The sequence below is a fragment of the Varanus komodoensis genome, unplaced genomic scaffold, assembly GCF_004798865.1.
Source record: "Varanus komodoensis strain SLA01 unplaced genomic scaffold, ASM479886v1 scaffold68, whole genome shotgun sequence".
NCBI lineage: Eukaryota > Metazoa > Chordata > Lepidosauria > Squamata > Varanidae > Varanus > Varanus komodoensis.
This window is the reverse complement of record NW_025336321.1, coordinates 235,979-255,970: the sequence shown is the minus strand read 5'-3', so window position 1 is coordinate 255,970 and position 19,992 is coordinate 235,979. Positions and strand designations below refer to the sequence as shown.

The following is a 19,992-nucleotide window of genomic DNA, read 5'->3' as shown; positions in this document are numbered from 1 at the left end:
TTTATTTTACAGCTTGCAGAGGGCTTGGAGCCCCTGACTTCCCTCCCCAGTCTGGATCCCAGTGATGGCACAGGCATGATTGCAGTGAGCTCTTCCAAGGTTGCTGCCCAATAAGGCTCTTTTTCTAAGGCTCAGAAGAGTGTGGTTGAGCTGGTGGCCTCACAAGAGCTCACCCCAGCATGCCCCACCCACTCCTGCAGATGAGTGCAAAGGTGCTTTGATGGTTTTACCTCTGCCGCTGCTCCAGGTGGCGGTGCTATCAGAGGGAGTGGTGGCAGTTCAGTGTCTGAAGAATGCAGCCCTACTTCCACTGAAGAAGCCAAAGATGGAGCAGATCCAAGCCAACCATGAGCTCTACCTATCAGGTGGGAAGGGAAGAGGGGCCAAGAGTAACCACTCACACACCATCTGCTCCATTTTTGGCTTCTTCACCAGGAGTAGGGCCACAGCTGAAGCAGCCACCACTGGAAATGGCAAGGAAGTACCACTGCCACTGCTTCTGGCAGCACCAGATTTGCTGCCTGGAGCAGTGGAGGAGGTAAAACTGTTCAAGTGCCATTTGCTTATCAGCAGGAGCAGGCAGGCCATGCTGGGGTGAGCGTTCATGCTGCTGCCAACCTGATTTGTGGCCTTGTAAAAGCTTGCCTCAGCATGCCATGCACCACTCTTACCTTCCTGAATGTAGAGTGTGGGGAACAGTTGTAGCTCCAAAGAGTATTTGTGTTATTTGACAGCCCCTGAAGATGGCTATCCTATTGTTGCTTGTCCCTTCTGCAGCTCCTTCCAAGGTCTTCAAGTTAGAATTCTAAGAATTATTAGCACTTCTCACTGAGCTATAATGTCCAGGATTGTGTCTGTGGTAACAGTAACCCCCACCTCTATTTTTGGTTAATATGACATTTACTTTTGAGTTCTTGTTAGTAATGGTCCATCACTTTGAGAAGGAAATCCCAGTTAGTGTTCCAGGTGTCCATGTGTCTTACCATGCACATTAAAGATCATACTATGATAAAGAGCACACTTTCAGAAAATCATTAATAAATATTTGTTCCTATCTTGTGGCTCTCAAAACATCTAGCATTTACTGTACTTGTCTTTTCTGTTGAACAAGTCTGGCCACTGCTGCTATAAGTATCTGGCAGGTCCTGGACTATAAGACAGTGTATACTGAAAACAGGCTTAATTCAGTTTTAAGGCAGCAAGAGGTTACAGAGGATAGGGCTTCAGACCTTTTAATGGTTGTGTAGAAAATGAGAATCTCAACAGCTGTAGCCTATTGTGCATCAACTGAAATGTCCTGTAAAGATGCATCTAATCTGTTCTTTTACACCTGGCCACCCTAAATTATAGGATAAATGTTCTTATTTGCTAATATATATAGGAACTGACCCATCACTCTCTTGGATTAAAATTTCTTCTACAATCACACTGGAAGTTTTCAAACCACTAGATTGCTGGTAGCCAGGGGCTGGAGTGGGAATAATGTATGTGAACAGTCATATACCTGTTTATCACCACATGCTTGCATGTGAGGCCCACTGTCCTTATTACTAGAAGATTCTCATGACATAAGAATGTGTAATGTTTATTATAGGAGGTAAGAAAAAATGTAATTATTGGAACCAGCAACAGCATCACATTTTGCCACCACAACCTGCTGCAGAGCAACATCCCGCAAAATGGGATATTATTTTCATTTTATTCACTACTTTGTTATCATCCCTACAAATATTGCTGCTTTCTACAAAATGACCTGTATATTCATGATGCTCTGCTTTGCTCCCCCTTTGCACTATTTAACACAGAAGCCTTTACTGGAAATAGCCACTCCTGACTAGGCAATACTGCTGAGAAAAAGACTGAAGATTCCTACCCTTCCACAACCCAACCAGATGTGCCAAAACTTTAGCTAATGGGGACAGCACTAATACTTACAAGCTTGCTTGGCTTACCATCCAAGATTACATGTGTCAAACGGTAAGTAGTATTATGGAACATTGAATACACACTTCATGACCACATTTAGCAAAACAAATATTTAATTAACAAAGTTTACTGATCCACAAGCCTCACTGAGGTATTTGTTACACTGCGAAAATAATTCCACTGATACTTAACCAAAGTATTCAGTAGACAAAGTTGATCAATACATATCTCTGTCAATACACAAAACAGACTAAGAAAACTTGTTGCACCTAATGTTCATATATTAAGAACTGACAGTGAATCAGATTTGTCACACACTGCCCATAACATGGAAGTTTTTCATACTAGATTGCCCATATCTGGACTACTTGAAAATTAGTAAGCAATACAGGGGGACCCTATTTGCTTATGGAGCTTAAAAAAAGACTGAAACTAACTCAACTCTTTATGGTATCTGCATTTGTGTATCTAGATGAGATTTAAGCTTCTTATTGATGTTCAAACTATTCTATTCTTGGCAAGTATGTTACCTTAATAAAAAAATAAACTTTTCTAAAGTGCTTCAGAATTCATTTAAAAACTGAAAATAAAAAACAGTCCTTAAAATGCAAGCATACATACCATTGTTCAATATAGCTTTAAAAAACCCACATCATTCACTGATTTCATGGAAGAAAGACTGTATTATAACTAAGTACACAAAAGTGTGCTTTAAAACAATATAAGGTGTTCCAACCCAGAACTAAGGAGCCTCATTCTTAGCAGGTTGCAAAACAGGTGGCAAATTTGGAGGGAATCACTGGGTTAGACAATCAGTATTTTATGCATAAGTGATGTCATTCACTTTTGCACATGGAAGCTTATGAGTCAGTCCTCTTACAGTATAGACAAGAATTTTGGAACTTCAGATGCAATATTACATCAGGCATGTAAGAAATGGGTATGAATTTTGATCCATTCCCATGGAAAAAAAAAGAAGTGGGGAAAAAGGAATATTCTAGACATGAGTATTTCCTGGGTACCATCTTATCCACACTAGAGTGTATCAAAGAAAGAAAACCGGAACAAGTCTATACAGGTAAGAGCAGGCTAAATCCCTATTAATTTTTAAGACAAAATTAAATTGGGTACAATAAAGGGGCAAATGCAGTTTTCAGAAAAATTTAAAAAAAGGAAGAGGCAAATTTAGCTCCTTACCTATGCATTTACTTTCTCACAAAGGTGAACAAGTGCCTTTCAGTGTGCATCTGAAGGCTAGAAGACTGTTTTAGGTAAGGGGTGTTCTCCTCTGTACAATTAATATTTTTGGAAATAGATGCACTCATGAAAAAGCACCAGTTCCCATGCGCATGGTTAAAAGTACATTATGGGAGGGTATCACACAGCATATAGTTTTGCACAGATGGAATTAAGAATGTTTAAAAAGAATACAGGCCTATAGCTAGGCATAATTTTATTTGTACTGAACCAAGTGAGAAGGATGCTTATGTACAGATATACCATCAGCAATCTGAGACTGCTTGGTACAGGCTGAAGATGCATAAATAGTTACACAGCTCTGTATTTACTCAACTACTTCAACTACTGGACACAGTAAAGTTGCCCAGCTCCAATTCAGTGATGAAGCTGCATGGCAGTAAATATATCTATGTGTTTTGGCAAATGCATACCAATTTATGACAGTTTTTTCACTCACCATTGCTACTTGAAGAATTTCACTGTATGCATGAAAAAGTGCAGGCTATTAAAAATCTTGTCATTAAATATTACATTTTAAGCAGTTTTGCTTTTGTTTGCAAAACTGCACAAATGCATCTTAAGGAGTTTATGTCTTGTCTTTTCAATCTATGTTCATAGTTCTTGAAATACTCCCGATTCTTAGGAAGACTCTTGAAAAATAGAATTTGCAGAAGCAAATCCACATTACATAGATAGTGGAGATAAAAGTAGAGGATTGCATTCCAATTCTTCCATGGTATTGAGTCTGACCATATAATAATGTTGATGTAACAGCAACCCGTTCTTTCAAGAGTACTGCATCATTTTCCTGAAGTCTTCATGTTTCTAGTGTTTCCTCGTTTGCGCCACAAGTATCAACTACACAGATTAAACAGCTGGTCACTGGGAAAGCACGTACTTTGGAATTGGCTATCCACTTATCTGTTTCAGTATTATATTCAAGGATGTGTCCCAAGCGACCTACACCCTGAAAACCAGCTAAGACATAAACTATGGAACCCACAGCAGCACATTTTACAGTTACACCTTTCCATGGCATAGGAGAGACCATCTTCCACTCATTCACTTTAATGTCATAATATTCCACATTGTCTAAGCCACCTTTGAAAAGAGGAAAACACAGCAATAAGCAATAAGCACAGATTCTGAAACCTAATAATCTATTTTAGATTTAAAAAAGGTTAGTTAAGCCTTACCAAGTATAACTAACAAAAGATAAAACATTTTCTAATGAGGTAAATTAAAAGCTGCTGGGATGGTTTGAAAGAATTAACAATTATAGAATAATAAAGGAATAAATTATAACAATTATAGAATAATAAAGGGACTAGCTAAAAATATACTGGGACTTACTGAGCACAAGAGCAAAAATCCAAGGTTTAATAGCTAGGTTCAGTAATGACTGTGGACTAGTTATTTTTCTAAATTAACTTCTAGTACTATCCTATACATGTCTATTCAATAGTTCAATGGAACATATTCCCACGCGTACAAAAGCTACAGTCCTGTATTTACTGGCAAGGACAGCTCTGGTTAGAAATTCGATGGGAGACTTGAGTCACTGAGCAGGGGGGGCTGGACCCAATGGCCTTTTAGGCTTCTTCCAATTGTATGATTCACTTATGATATGACTTAGGAGTAAATCACATTGTGAACACAGTGTAAGGTACTTCTGAGTGGTCAAGTACTGGATTGTGTTGTTAAAGTCACAATTTCTTCACATTAAGAGGAAATAATTTTAAATTTCTATAATTTTAGAGATTAAATATCAATTATAAACACATTAAATAGGACACTCAGTGGCAATTCTACATCGGAAATCTCCTTTATTCAGATGACTTTCATATATGATAGTATTGTATAAAATGCAATCTTAATTGTAGGGAAGATTATTAGAAGTATTACTATGCATGAATACATACAATTTTAGTCTGGTCTTCCCTTGATAAGTTTGCTGCTCTTGCAGTTTTTAATCATTGTTAATACTGCATAGGTTCTTAATGTGTTTTGTTGTGCTTCGGTCCTGAAATGCAGCCAAGAAGTATATTTTGAATGAATGAATATCACTGTAAGAAATATAAAAGTTGCAGAGGGGATTTTAATTTTAACCAAAAGATGAAATCCAGTCTGCAAGGTACTTTGTGTCATTTTTGACAAGTTTCAAAGGGGGTCTGTTGGGGATTCTGAAGATCTAGAGAAAAATTGAAAGGGTAGATCCCACTGGGACTTCTTTCAGTGTGTGTGTGTGTGTGTGGGGGGGGTGTTCTTACTCAGTTTTGTTCCTCTGCATTGCTTAATCCCCCCACCCCCACTTTTGGTTACTGAAGCAATGTAGCTTTTGATTCAACAAGCTGTCTTCTCAGTACTCACAGGCTTCTGTTAACCATACTTGATGTTTTGTAAGGATTTAACACCAAACCATGACTGAGGAAAAAGAAGGAAATTGGACAGGAATGAGAGGGCCATGTGATCCAGGAGTGTACTGCCAATCTCCTAATTCTAATTAAAGTTCGAGCTATTGCTACAACTGTACCAATCCTCTGGGATTTATGGCATCTGTTTCTATAATAATTTTGTCCCATATGCTAGATATACAAAAAACATGCACTTTGAAAGTTAACCGAAACTATGTTGGTTAGTACTTGTTCTGATCAGTATATTATTTAAACACCTAGTCTCTGTCTCACTCTCTGTCTCTTTCCCTGTGTGTGGGGGGATCTGCAAATGTTGCAATAATAGAGCAGAAATCAGCTTTTACTTGATCCTTTTCAAAAACTAAGATTTTTGGAAAATTCAGGTGTAACTTCGTACAGATTCTGCAAGTTAGCAATACATTTCAAAAGATGCTTGCAGCTGAAGTTTAAGTCAATGCTACTAAAAAACTCATTTTTGATACACCTTAACTTTCCACATCCCAAATTTTTTTTTAAAGTGCTGCTATTGTAAAACGCATAAGTTTTCAACCCATGTTCTGGGGGAGCCTAGTGCTTCCTTAAAACTTATTAGGTGCTCAGTAATGAACTAATAAGTAGTATCATTCAAACTCTTCTAAAAGACAACACCAGTGTTGTAGTTGGATCTTATGGGTGACATTAAGTCAAATGGCTCTGGGCCAGCACTCTGTGCATCCCAAAACATTCTCTAGAATCCTCTGCAGTGCACAGTTTCTATGGCTGACAAGGCAGCACAGAAAGGCTTCCTCAGGAGTCAGAACTGAATTGACAGAATTGTGAGAAGGAACTGAACTGATCAAGGAGGTCATCTTGTTCTAATTTGTCACATGCTCTGAAATTTGATATAGGTAGTTGGTTTACAAATGGGATCCTACAACAAAATGTTGTAGGGTAGAGCTCAGATCCCAGCCATTCCATTTCCTTTCTTTCCCCAGTGTCCCTTCCCCCGACTTCAGCGAGTCAGTATTCAGTTGCATGTTTGGGAATTTTCCGTTGCACTTTTTTTTAAGGTGGGGGCTTGTCCCCAATCCTACCCACATTCTGTCCTTAGGATGTTTTAAAATAGCTTCTCAGTATGAACCAACAAGTGACCTATCTAAACAATGGCTGGCTATTTCTTTTTGTATAATGCACCTCCTCCTCTCTTTCCACATATTCCATTCTATCCTCTTCCACCCAACTATTTGTCTGTCCATCTGTTTTGGTCCCTTGCATCATCTTCCCCTGACGTGTGTGAGCACATGCATGCACATGTGCAGGGGGTGGGAGAATGGGTATTTGCTAACTTCAGAGTTATGGCAAGTCTGCAAATGCCTTTCTGGTATATGGGTGATGCAGTTTTAGTTCCAATTCCATGAGCAATAGACAATTTAAATTGGTATCAGAAGAAATATTATTGCTGCCCTGAGACAGTGTAAAGGGTGGGATACAAACATACACACACACACAGTGTGTTATTACTAAAATTGGTATTTTATGATGCTATATAAGGCTTTGTGATGAGATGACTCTATCCTGAAAAATTAGTAGTAAGCTCCTGGTCTGAGATTACAAAGTACTATGCATTCCAATTAATAGTCCAATTATACTATTAATTCCAATTATATTTCCTTCCAGTACTCTAGTGATTCACACATTTAGAAAGGGGAAGCACCCTGGTTCAATTGAAGTGCACATGTTTTTCACGCAGAAGGTCCCAAGTGCAGTCCCCAGCATCTCCGGATAGAGCTGGAAAAATTCCTGCCTGAAATCCTGAAGAGGTGCTGTCACTCAGTGTCAATGATACTAGGTAAGACGGACCACTCTTCTGACTCGGTATGAGGCAGCTTATGTTTCTAAAATGTTAGCTGGTTTAACTGACGATTTAAAAAAAATTCTACATTAAAAATAATTCTTTAAATAAAACATTTAAAAGTTTCATTATATTTGCATTGTTAGTTCTGTCTGCTACTTAGTCACACAGCACAGAATTCCTCTTTTCTCTTCTAGTGCCACAGAATTCTTACACATGCAAGGCCTCTCCCAAATATCTAGCGATCCATGTGCATGCAGCTCATACTTGTATTGTCACTAAGCTTCTAGTTCAGCCTTTTACATTAATCACTCAGCCAGAAATATTATGTTCATGCAATATGGGCACATTTTGAGAAACTGCACTTGGGACTTGTTGCATATTATGTTTGACATAGCAGGTCTTACAACAAAACAACAAAAATTAATACATACCTAGGCTATTTTGTCCCCCAACAGCAAATATTTTGTCTTTCACAAACACCAACCCATGATTCTTTCGGGCTTCAAGCATTGGACACAACTCTGTCCACCTGAAAATATTAGAAAGGATATAATCTTCAGCTTTATACCCACCCACCCACTGACACTGCATATGATCAGGTAATAAAATTGCAAAGGAAGAAAATGATAGCTTCACTTATGGTTTGAATCTGCTATCTCAAAAGAATACCAGATGAACTGCTACGTCACTTAAAAATGTAACAGAGCCCTAAGCTAACTGCAGTGCTTAAAAAGTGCTTGCTCATTGTGGAAACAAGAAGCAATTAATCAATGGGCCCTTGATAGTCATTACAACTTTTTCCAGTATTGGGGAAGGAAAAAATAGTTTATAATTTTACTACTTTTCTGCATGGTTTAAAATTCAAACTTCACATGATTAAATTGCAAAAAGAGATCAGCAAAAATAATGCACTCAGATACAAATTGTATTGATAGGGAATATGAAAGGCAGTACATACGTTTCTGCTGCTGGATCATAAACTTCACAGGAATTCAAGACTCTTCCAGAAACATTGTTTCCTAAACTTCCTCCACATACATAAATGAGACCATTTGCCTCTACCATCCCATGACTACACCGTTGCGTCAGCATGTTGGGCTTTGTGTGCCAGCTTTCCGTTCTTGTATCATAGCATTCAAACAAATATAAAGCAGAATTTCCTTTAAATAGAGACAAGCAAATCGATTTCAGTAATACTTTAAAATCAGATTCATTTCGTGCAGCCTTGCAATAAAGTCACTGATGTAATATAGGTGTTATGGTAGAAAAGTCTTCTATGCCAGTTGAACAGTTTACTTAAAAAGCACTTTAAGGTGTATGGTTTCAGAGTTAGTTATTCCTTCATCATGCTATCCTTCTAAGATACACAAAGTACACAGTATGATGTCTGAGTGACCTTTACACTACTTTTTCTTGTCAAATATGAATACATCCTCAAAGGTGAAAAGAACCCTAGCAATCCTCACTATTTGGTAGAAAAAAGAGGGTTTTTAAAAAATAAAATGCTCACAATATATTTTGTGAGAGGACAGGTAAAACCTTTGTGGGGGGGAGTGGGGCAAGCAATGTGTTCTGGAAAAAACCCCAATAAAAGTGGATGGAAGTACGCTGAACTACAAGAATACTACACGTTAAAGTAGAAAAGGGGATTCTCGGCTCTGTGTCTCTCAAATGAATTTACAAAAGAGAACTGATAATTACTTAATCCATTCCCCACTGTCCACAAGTCCTTGCAAATGCTAACTTCAAAAATACTGTCAACTAGTTTTTCTGCATCCGGCCTCTAAGACCAGAAATAAGCCCAACCTGAGAAAATCGGCTGTGGCATCCATTCACATGGAATATCATCTTCAATATATAACAAAAACAGGCTAACACTTAAAGAATATCACAAGGCAGTGCAGATGAATTTTGAACAAATGACTGCATCCTACTTATGAAATCTCACACCATTTCTGAAATGTTGAAGAAATATTTTCTGTTTTCAGAGAGGAAGGTGTCTTAGTCTGCTGCAGCAAAGACAAAGTGTCTAGTTCATGAAACCTTTTGCCACAATAAATTTGTTCATCTTTAAAGGTGCCACAAATAAATGTCTAGACAATGACATAGCTGTTATAGGTTGGATCCATGCTTTTACAAATTGATTGAACAGGGTATTCATGGCAATGGGCCCTTCCCTCCTCAAACAGGACAGGGGGTGGGGACACATAAACATGCAAAAATAAATAAATAAATAAAAGGAATGAAGTGGCAATAAGGCTTTAAAGATTTGTCAATATTTGTGAAAGATTCACATAAATTCAAAATATGCAATAACAGAGGAAGATGAACCAATCTCCATATGAGAAATAATAATCAACTGGTGCCAGCAGAGAACTCAGATTAAAAACAAGATTAAGGGAACAGAGGGTAAAGCTCAATTTTCTCTTTCCATCTTCAACCTTTACATTTACGAAGAGAAACCAAAGTGTTTTTCCTAATTGATGGGATTCCAACTTTAAGTCAGCTGTTCAAATATTTCTTTAAATTGTTTGCAATTATTTATTAGAAGCTAAAGGAGGCATTTCAATGGCTAAACAAAACCCTTTGTTGAAGTCCAGCGTGCGTCACTGATTAAAGCCATGCACTCAAAAGCAAGTATCCAAGTTTCACTGAGCTTAGGCTCAAGTTAAGACACGTAGGATTACAGAATTCCATTTTTAAATACTCCTTAGTCTTTAAGGCATGCTTTGGAAAATGGATTATTTTTTCAATTTTCTAGTAAAAAAATTGTCACAAGTTAAAAGCAGCACCTCACTAACCAAAATCCACATGTTCTCACATTTTCAATTTTTCCAGAGAACATAAAAATCTGAGTGAGGAAAACAGAAATGACTCAAAAGTAAAAAAAAATTCAGACCAATATATATTGGCAATGTTCATCAACTGAAATGCATCATAAAAGCTTAATTCTACAGAAGTAAGTCCCAAAGAGTTAAATCAGTCTTCCTTAACCTGGTGCCACAAGATGCTTTGGACTTCAGGAATATTGTGAGTTGTGATACAAAATATCTGGAAGGCAGCAGATTAGGGAAGGCTGAGGTAAATGGTGCTTGTTCCCACCTAACTATATACAGGCTTACAAAGTGTGTTACATAATTTCAGTTTCATCAGCCTATAATAACTACTAATAAATGCATATAATATTGTTGCATAAGCATGTTGGGATTTCTACTAGCCACCTGTGAAAATGTTTATCTTTCAAGCCAACTATGACCAGTAGACTCCTTGCTGGATCCAGATTTAGTTGACTCTTGGTTGGATCCAGTTTTAATCATTCATGTCTTATAGTGTGTAGATTTCAAAGTGAATTAAGTACAACTTAGTTAGATCAAAATATTCTTCTTGAACTTTTCATTAGACTTTTACATATAGAATGTGTATGCACTGACACTACCCAAGACTGTTGTTACATATGGCTACCAAAACTACTTAAAAGTCCAACTGTAAGCCCAAGTCTCACAGAATTCAGCTAGACTAACTTCCAGGTGTGGATAAAATTGTGGCCTTGAGGCTGAAAGGAACTATTTATTTGAAAGTATCTGGTATAGAACAGGATTCTGCTTGCGTAAGGACACTCTGCTAATTGATTCCATGGTGAGCTGGCAAACTAAGTGTCAAGGTCATCCAACTTGGTTCATCCTCATCATCTACAGTCATTCATTTGTGTGTGTGAACTGCCTGCTTGGAAGAGTAACTGCCCCCTCTTGACCCCCACCCCCCAACATCTGGGCATGTATGTGCTACAGTAAATACACAGCCTTCTGTGCCTCACATTTTTTTTGCTACTAGCATGCTGCATCAGGGAGCTGTCAGCAATGTAATGTTGGAAAGTCATACTGGAATACAAGTCTAATTCTTTAACATAGCCAGGCCTATGGCCTCTTCTCATCCTGAACAGGCAGATGATCTAGGGACTCCCACTGTCTCAATGGGGTACCTGTGCTACAACCTGGCTATCCACAAGTTATATGCAGGCCAGTGGGATATATTTTTTCATTCTCAGACAGAATTCATAGGACAAGTGAAAATTACATGACAAGTATCCTTTCTGAAATTACATTTATACTCTTTGCAATGAAGTTTAAAGTTCTTACTGAAATTTCAGAAGCACTTTGATCCAAAAAGTGTTATTACTTTTTATAGAAACATGTAATTACAGTACTAGAGTGCTATATGCAACTTCTACCTGAAGGTTCCCCACCACCAGACCCATAAAACTGTCTTACCTACTTCTGAACCACCAGATGTATAAATTTTACCCTCTGCTGCACAAGCTGCAAGGCTATCACGAGGTGTTGGTGGACCCAATTTGGAATACCAGCTATCTTTCACAACATTGTAACAGTCCATTCGCTTTATAGGGAAAAGCTGGGAACCACCCAAAATATAAACTACATTGTCCCAGAAGACACAGGCTGCATCCCTTCGCTTTTCAAAGGGACATCGGATGTCTGTCCAGCTGTAATCCTGTATGAGAAAAAAATAAGGAATTGACAGGGTTTACATAAAGACTATCCAGCTGAGTAGTTTTGAAATTCTTCACTTCTGACACAATCTTATTTCATTTAAATCTTACATATATACATTAGTGTTTTGAAAATTAGTACTGCCTTGGTATAGCTGTCATGTAAACCTAATCTGTATGTAAAGGATAGATGTGAGCACTCTAAGCAGCAGCAAACTCATATGATTCTATGAGATGAGTGGACTGGAAGTGTAGAGCCAATAGCTAGCCAATACCTTACTGCCTTTTCCATTTGGCAAAAGCCTTGTGTTTGCTCAGGCAAAACAAAAATCTTGAAAAATTTCCTTCATTATGTTGCAAGCAGTTATTTTATTAATGTGTTTTAAATCTTTCCTCAGTTATGGGCATCAACAATTCTTTGGTGGGGAAAGGGCAGACAAAAGGAACTTACTATGAGTCTGTTCAAAAACCTCCTGGCCCTTCTTATAGCCGCTACCCATGATGCATTCTTCCAGAATTTGGATTTATTTTAAAATGGAATAGATAAAAATAGTCAAGAAGGAATGCACCATCGAACAAAAATGTGGTGGGGGAGGGAAGGGAACAAAGAAGGAAAAGAGCTGACCCTAAGAATTATAATTAGGTAAAAAAGAACTTGCAAGAATATGTTGTCATGACAACCAAGAATTCTTCTATGCCACAAATTATAACCTACCTTTGATGGTTACCTCTAATAAACTACAAACAGTGCTGCCAAAAATACCTGCAGCCATATCAGGACTTAATGCTTCCCTGCATTCCAGCAGTCAGAATATCTGCTTGAACAGGCCCAACCAAAACAAATGAAAACTTCATACAATCCATCACACAAAAGAACACTACATTCAGGAATTGTGGGGGAATGGCGAATTGAAGTGGCAATTTCAATGATCTCTGCTGCTCTGTGCCTTATCTCATTTAAACATTTATAAATCATCTTTGAGAGGGTCTTTACCTCTCTAAATGACAGTTGCGCTTGAAGACTTTCAGTCTACAGCTCTGATTACAGCAAGATGGCCAGATAAGGTAAACTGAAACATATTATAGAGTCAACCCCAACAATATGGCATATACCGCCTATGCTGTGGCGGTGAGGGCGGCAAAGAAGAAATTCTTTTCCACTTCCACTGCCTCCTCGCAGTGCCGTCCAGTGGAGCTCTTTCGGGTGCTACAGGGACTGGTACATCCTGGCCCCAGGAAAGATCCTGTGCCACCCCTGGTGGCCCGCTGTGACGACTTTGCCCAGCACTTTAAGGAGAAAATCATTCAGATTCGTCACGAGCTGGACTCCACTAGTGATTCAGATTCTCTAGGGGAGGTGCCGATGTTGCCGTCTGGTCACATATTGTTGGATGTGTTTCAGTTGTTGCGGCCTGATGATGTTGGCAAGGTGCTTGGACAAGTACGTCCTACTACATGTTTACTTGACCCTTGCCCTTCTTGGCTACTGACCAAAGCCAAGCATGGGATTGGTGCCTGGATCCTGGAGGTCATCAATGCCTCTCTGAGGGACGGCTGGGTGCCAGCCCCTTCAAAGGAGGCGGTGGTCAGGCCAGTCCTAAAGAAGGCATCCCTGGATCCAGAGATGGCCACCAATTATAGACCGGTAGCCAACATCCTGTTCTTGGGCAAGGTGTTGGAATGGGTGGTGGCGGGACAACTCTAAGCTCTCTTGGATGAGACTGATTATCTGGACCCATTTCAATCCGGCTTCAGACCCAGGTATGGTACTGAATCTGCCTTGGTTGCCCTGTATGATGACCTGTGCAGGAAGAGAGACAGGGGGAGTGTGTCCCTGTTGGTCCTCCTGGACCTTTCAGCGGCTTTCGATACCATTGTCGTGCCTAATGGCTTGACAGAGACGTTGACACGCGAGCAAGGCCAGAAGCTCACAGAGTCAGGCATTAGAACAAGGAGATTTGTACTTGGTGCCCAGTGCCCAAACAGCCCCCCGCAACCTGACTCTGAGGCCTCCTCGTGAGTAGCCGCTGCCCCCCCCCCCCAGACTCTGAAGCTGCTGGGCTGAGTCCTGGAGAACAGGAAGACGTAACAGGAAATTTACAGAACGCCCAACTTCAGAGAAGTTTGTGCAGAATACACCAATTGCAAAGACAGGAGAGAAGATTGTCCCACCCATGGACAGAGATGTGAGAGGTGTTTAAGGTCCACGTGACTTTCCCCTTAGTTCAGAAAGGAGGGGGTAACTGAGCTGTGAGGAGCTCGTTGCCAGAGCTTATCTGTTGCATTGTAAATCTTGTAGTGAATAGCAATAAAAGTCTTTAGTTTTATTGCCGGCTGCTGTGTGAGTTAATTGGAGACGTGAGTTATGGCCTCACAACAACCATCGACCACAGTATCCTTCTGGATAGGCTGACGGGACTGGGAGTAGGAGGCACTGCTTGGCAGTGGTTCCATTCCTATCTTGAAGGCCGATTCCAGAAGGTGGTGCTGGGAGACTTTGGCTCTGTACCATGGCAGCTATGCCATGGAGTACCGCAGGGGTCCATTTTGTCCCCCTTGCTATACAACATCTACATGAAACCGCTGGGAGAGGTCATCAGGAGGTGTGGGCTGCGGAATCATCAGTACGCTGATGATACCCAGCTCTACCTCTCTTTCTCAATCAATCCAGGTGAGACAGTGGCTGTACTGAACTGGTGCCTGGTTGAGGTAATGGGCTGGATGAGGGCCAATAAACTGAAGCTCAATCCAGACAAGACGGAGGTCCTCTTGGTGGGTGGTTCGAGCTCCTGGGTGGGTGACTTGGACCTTGTCCTGAATGGGGTTGCACTCCCTCTGAAGGACAGGGTCCGCAGCTTGGGAGTGCTCCTCGACCCGGAGCTGTCCTTGGAAGCTCAAATGACTGCGGTGGCAAGGAGCGCCTTCCTTCAGCTTCGGCTAATCCATCAGCTGCGTCCCTACCTGGATGACGATTGCCTAGCGACAGTGACGCACGCATTGGTTACTTCCCGGCTGGATTTCTGTAACGTGCTCTACGTGGGGCACCAGGCTAAGACCTTTTTATTTAAACAATATTTTAATAATGTTTAATATTAACTATAGGTTTTAATTTGCAGCCGGAATGAATTGGGCTTTTAATTTGTATAATCTGTGTTTTTGTATTATGTTTATTTATGTTAGCCATCCCGAGGCATTAAGCGATGGGATGGCATACAAAAACTCTAAATAAATAATAATAAATAATAAATATATGCTTTCCCCCTTTTCTCTCTTTTTCTCTTTGTCTTTTTTGTATTGTTCCTTTTTACTTTACTTTTTGTGCCAAGAGAATAATACTCTAACTTGCTGCAACTTAGACTCCTAAGGCATTTTTGTTTGCATATTTCAAAAGGGCCCAGAAACAATTTCCTGATGATCACTGATGTCTTATTAAACTGGAACTTAACAGCAGTAAAGCCATGTGATATTTCTGCTTAAGAAATTGAGAACTGTAGATGGTGGAAACTGAATTCCCAACAATTGAAGAATGGAAAAATAAGCTGGCAGAACATGTAGAGATGACAAAATTAACTAATTAGGTAAATAGAAGACCTGTTGAAGAATTTAATGATAAATGGAAATTCTATTATATCCAGCATGATTAATGGGATGTACAAGGGAGTTCTTTAAAAAGTAGTTGAGGATTTAAAGTAATTGGAAAATTTGTTGGTGTACAGAATAACTTTTTCTTTTCTGAACCTCCACAGAATGTTGCATGATGGATAGATAATTTGGGGGTTTGAACGTATTTGTTATATTTGTTTAAAATCCCTTGGCAACTTTATTTTACATACACTTTTCTTCTTTTTGTACTTTGTTTCATGTTAAGATTTTTTTTTCAAAAAAGAATACATTCTACAGTACCATGTACTTGTAAAACACAACCAAAAGCAATAGCAAGCCACACAAATCACACCAATGTCCTAAGCCAGTTAAGGACATTGGATCAGAAAACATGGGAATAAATCTAAACAAGATTGTGTCTGTTCATACTGCATTGCACTTTATCAATAGAAAGCAGATTCAAATGTGCATGTCTATCCTGGTAAAATAATTCACATGTCAGTATCTTTGAAAAATATAACTAGAGTTGATGCCCGTGCACAGCAGTTTAAATTACTACTGTCAAGATCTTGAGTTGCAGCAAGTTGGAAATGAAGGGGTTTTTTTAAAGCTGGAAGTACTACAAGTATATAAGATGCTGTACCAAAATGTTTTGATTAATAAAATAATTTGACATCCTGCATAATTCTTCCCCCTTCTGTCACTTGCTTTCCTTCCTTTACTAATTATTCCATTCTGCGGTCCCACTTCCTACCACTCATTCTGTACCTCCTTCCCTTTCCCTTGTTGATTGTCTACCATTCCCCCCACACACCCCTACACACACTCCTACCCCTATTGTTCCTTGTTTGTTGTTCACTTTGTCTTTTCTCCTCCACCACAGCTTGTTCCAATGTCCCTTTGCCATGTTTTTCCTCCTCATTCTAGTCACCTCTCTCATTGCCCCTTTAATTTGCCCAAGCACTGTCCCTTCCTGTTTTGTCTCTCCTGCTTTTTCCATCCAGCTACCTCTGCTCCTGCTCTGGACTCTGATCCATTCCTTGTCCTCCTCCTCCTTCACATCTCCTGTGCTCCTTCCTCATTCCCTGTGCTTCCTCCTGTTTCTCTCCAATACATTCTTGCTTAATGGCACCAGGAAGCTGCACTTACTCCTTCTGCTGAGTTATGTTTACTCCCTGTAGTCTTCCCATTTGTTTTTAGGGGGTTGCCTTCTTTTTTGGTTTTTTTTTTAAATATCTGCAAATCCTGGGTCTCCTAAGCACACACAGACCATCCTATAGTGTGGTCAGGGCTGTTTCAGTACTCACAGCTTTCATGGAAATGGAAAACTGATGGAACATCCTGAAAAAGTGTTTATTATTAAAAAAAACATTTTTAGAATCCATTTTTTCAAAAGAACACCCAGGATACAAAGAACAGCTCAATTAGTAACTCAGGAAGCTTCAGCTTATATTTTCAAACATCACAGTCCACTGTGAATTATCTCTGAGACCAATGCAGTTTCCAAAAAATAGTATGTAATATGGCATGGAGGGCATTTAAAGAAAAAAGTCAAAAGTCTTACTGGGAGTAGTGAAGCCCTAGCTGCATTTTCCCTGTCTAGCCATTTCTAGACCTCAATCAAAACGCTGCTTTCAACTTATAAAGCCCTAAGTTACCTGGATATCTAAAAGATCTTTCACATGAACTTACTTCAGAATGGGATCATTTTCACATGCCTTCCACCCTCTGAGGGTAGGAAGGTTGCTACTGAAGAATGACATTTTCTCTGGTAGCACACAGTCTCTGAACAGTCTCCCTAGATAAGTGTGCCTGTTATCATTTAAGTGCTGGACAAAAATCTGGTTCACATATCATGGCAGCCCACTGTGCATTAATTCACCCATAATAATTAATGTACCCATGACAATTTCCATCAAGTTTTTACACAGCATCCAACTTGCTGTGGGTTTTTCATGTTGTGCAAACCCAGGTTATAGGCATTGTCTGCCTATAAGCCTTAAATAATTCATGGCTTGTTTTAGGGTTATTAAAGGATTTCAAAAAACTTCTGCTGTCTGCCTTCACAGAACACAAATCATAGTATGCTGGATGCCATGCAAAAATGGCAACCAGAAGCACATAACACCAGAGTCCTTGGGGCTAAATTAACCCATAGTGAGCTGCTGTGACAATTGACCCAGGTAACTGTCTATCCTGTTCAGCTGGGCTTTAACAATATTTTTTTGTTAAGACCAAATATATGATTTGGTCTTAGCTGTTTTATTATTATACTGTGCTTACTTTGTTGTTCCCTACTGTTTCATTTTATTTGACAATCATTCCTGATGCTGTTCTTTTAAACTTACTTCTTTGTATGCTATTTTGAGGGCTTTCTCAAGTTATAAGTAAAATGAAGTACTACTTTAGATCCTGACTACTGCCACAATTTGTTTCTTCTATAGTTCTTATCTGTTTTTCAGAAACTAGGAGCTATAGGAAAAATAGAGGTATGTAAGATTTTAATGAAAGTAAATGCATATTTGTACAGCACAAAAATATTAGATCAATTTTAGATCAAATATATAGAAGAATGAATATGACACATGATCGTTTAAAGAGCCGACCCATAAGTTGTTGGATTTTCCCCTCTATATGAGAAGTAAAATGCTATGTTAACATCAGAAATAGAAGATTATCTCCACCTGCTCATTTCCAGGGGCCTATACAGGGCAGAGAGAAAAGCAGTATTTCTACTGATTGTAAAGCCCTACTTAGTAGGAAAATACAGAGACTCTATTTGAATGCACACCTATGTTACATATCCTCAAATTACCCCTTTCTTTAAATGCTTTGATCAATCAAGACTTTGGGTTGGATCCAGACTTAAGTTTAGTCAAACTGGCACCAATACAATCCGAATTGTAGTAATTCAAGCCCCATTGATTTCAATGTATCTATCCCATATGATGTAAGTCAGATTCAAACTTTTACTTCTTTGCTACTGGGAAGGGGGATGGGGATTGGCCTTCAATCTTTTCAAACAATTTCCTCTTTGCTGCTGAAATGATTGCTGAAAAGGAATCAACTGATCTTGCAGGACGTGTTCCCTCAGCCTGATATCCCCATGTCCCAATTTGTTCCTTTAACATTGATAATCTACTTTGGATCTTAATTTGTAAATGAATAGATATTTATTCTTAGCAATAATTAAAACCCCTAAGTAAGAAGTGTTAGAGTTGCTATAGAAACCTCAAAATAGCCCTGCACTTCAGAAATCTTTCTGTCTTATCACATTGCTGGTAACCTGCCCCCACATCTAAACAGAAAAAAAATCTTCATCTGTTTTGTCAAAGATCAGAAGTCTAATAACTATGAATATACACATGAAAGCAATTATATAACAATTAATGCCTGCTATTTAAATACATGTTCCAGCTATTTTATTTAAATTTATACTCTATCCCAAGGATATGACTGGTACAATCTTTTCTGTAAATAAAAGGATAAGTGAAAATGGCAAAAAATGGCAAAAAAAAGTTGATCTAAATGATAGATGATTTGTGTAGAGTACATTCCATCCACTCAAATTTTGAAAGTTCAAGTTACCTTTGGGTTAAAATATCGACATGATTGTGGCTGTGATCCCCCAAACAAGGCAATGCGGTAATCATGCTTTTTTCTTCGTGGGCGAGTGCCATCCACTAATTCTTCTCTATCCTCTGGGGAAAGCAGATGGTACCTCATTCCACCTAAACAAGAAAAGCACACACTTGATTCCAAATCAGCCAAGACACTGATTTGTTCAAAACAAAATCTCTGTTTCTACCATGAGATACACAATAGCTAGGGAGGGAAAAAAATAAACCTTATTTCTACCCATTTAAAAAAATCCATGCAAGTCCTGTCAAATACATGAAAACTATCATAATAATTTACACAGCATTCTTTTATTTTTGAAATATGTTTCTATTAAGCACTGGAGAGAGAGAGAGAGAGAGAGTGTGTGTGTGAAGGGGTATATAGTGAGTGATGCAAACTGGTTGTCATGGACAATGCTTCTCAGGTGATCATGCTATCAAATTCATAATACGAAACTGGGAAAGTTGTAAGATTATACTGAATGTTGACAAGAGCGCAATGTTTTCAGCACACCACAGAAGATGGAACTCAATTTCTCAGTAGGATCTGATTTTAGTACTAGTAGCTTTAACTTCTGCAAGTGTGTTCCAACAAATCTAAATTTCTTCATTAAATGCGTTCAGTATTTCATCATTTTAATGCCACTGCAATTCACTGAGGTGAGGAATGTAATGTATAGCAGCCTCCCTCAACACAGTGCCTTTCATATATTTTAGATGACAATTCTTGATTAATGCCTATTTTGTCTGAAGTGACAAATTACAGTCCAAAACATCTGAAGGGAAAAAATGATACAGAACATCTTCCTTGCATAAATATATTTCTCACAATACAAACAGAATGAAATC

General features: G+C 38.9%; 1 protein-coding gene across 7 annotated transcripts in view; it reads right to left on the bottom strand.

Moving 5' to 3' along the window:
• Window positions 1–2,021: 2,021 nt before the first annotated feature.
• Window positions 2,022–19,992, bottom strand: part of KLHL7 (kelch like family member 7) — a 30,753-nt gene continuing 12,782 nt past the window's right edge. For 2 of the 7 annotated variants that reach the window (XM_044450663.1, XM_044450664.1), the window contains exons 7-11: window positions 19,112–19,254; window positions 11,682–11,922; window positions 8,372–8,573; window positions 7,845–7,942; window positions 2,022–4,266 (exon numbers count right to left, since the gene is read on the bottom strand). In XM_044450663.1, coding sequence (XP_044306598.1) covers window positions 3,983–4,266; window positions 7,845–7,942; window positions 8,372–8,573; window positions 11,682–11,922; window positions 19,112–19,254 — 968 coding nt within the window. In that variant the 3' untranslated portion in view covers window positions 2,022–3,982. Of the gene's footprint in view, window positions 4,267–4,965; window positions 5,590–7,844; window positions 7,943–8,371; window positions 8,574–11,681; window positions 11,923–19,111; window positions 19,255–19,992 lie in introns of those variants that run through there. The other 5 variants (XR_006416649.1, XM_044450666.1, XM_044450665.1 and 2 more) reach the window with 5 other exon arrangements.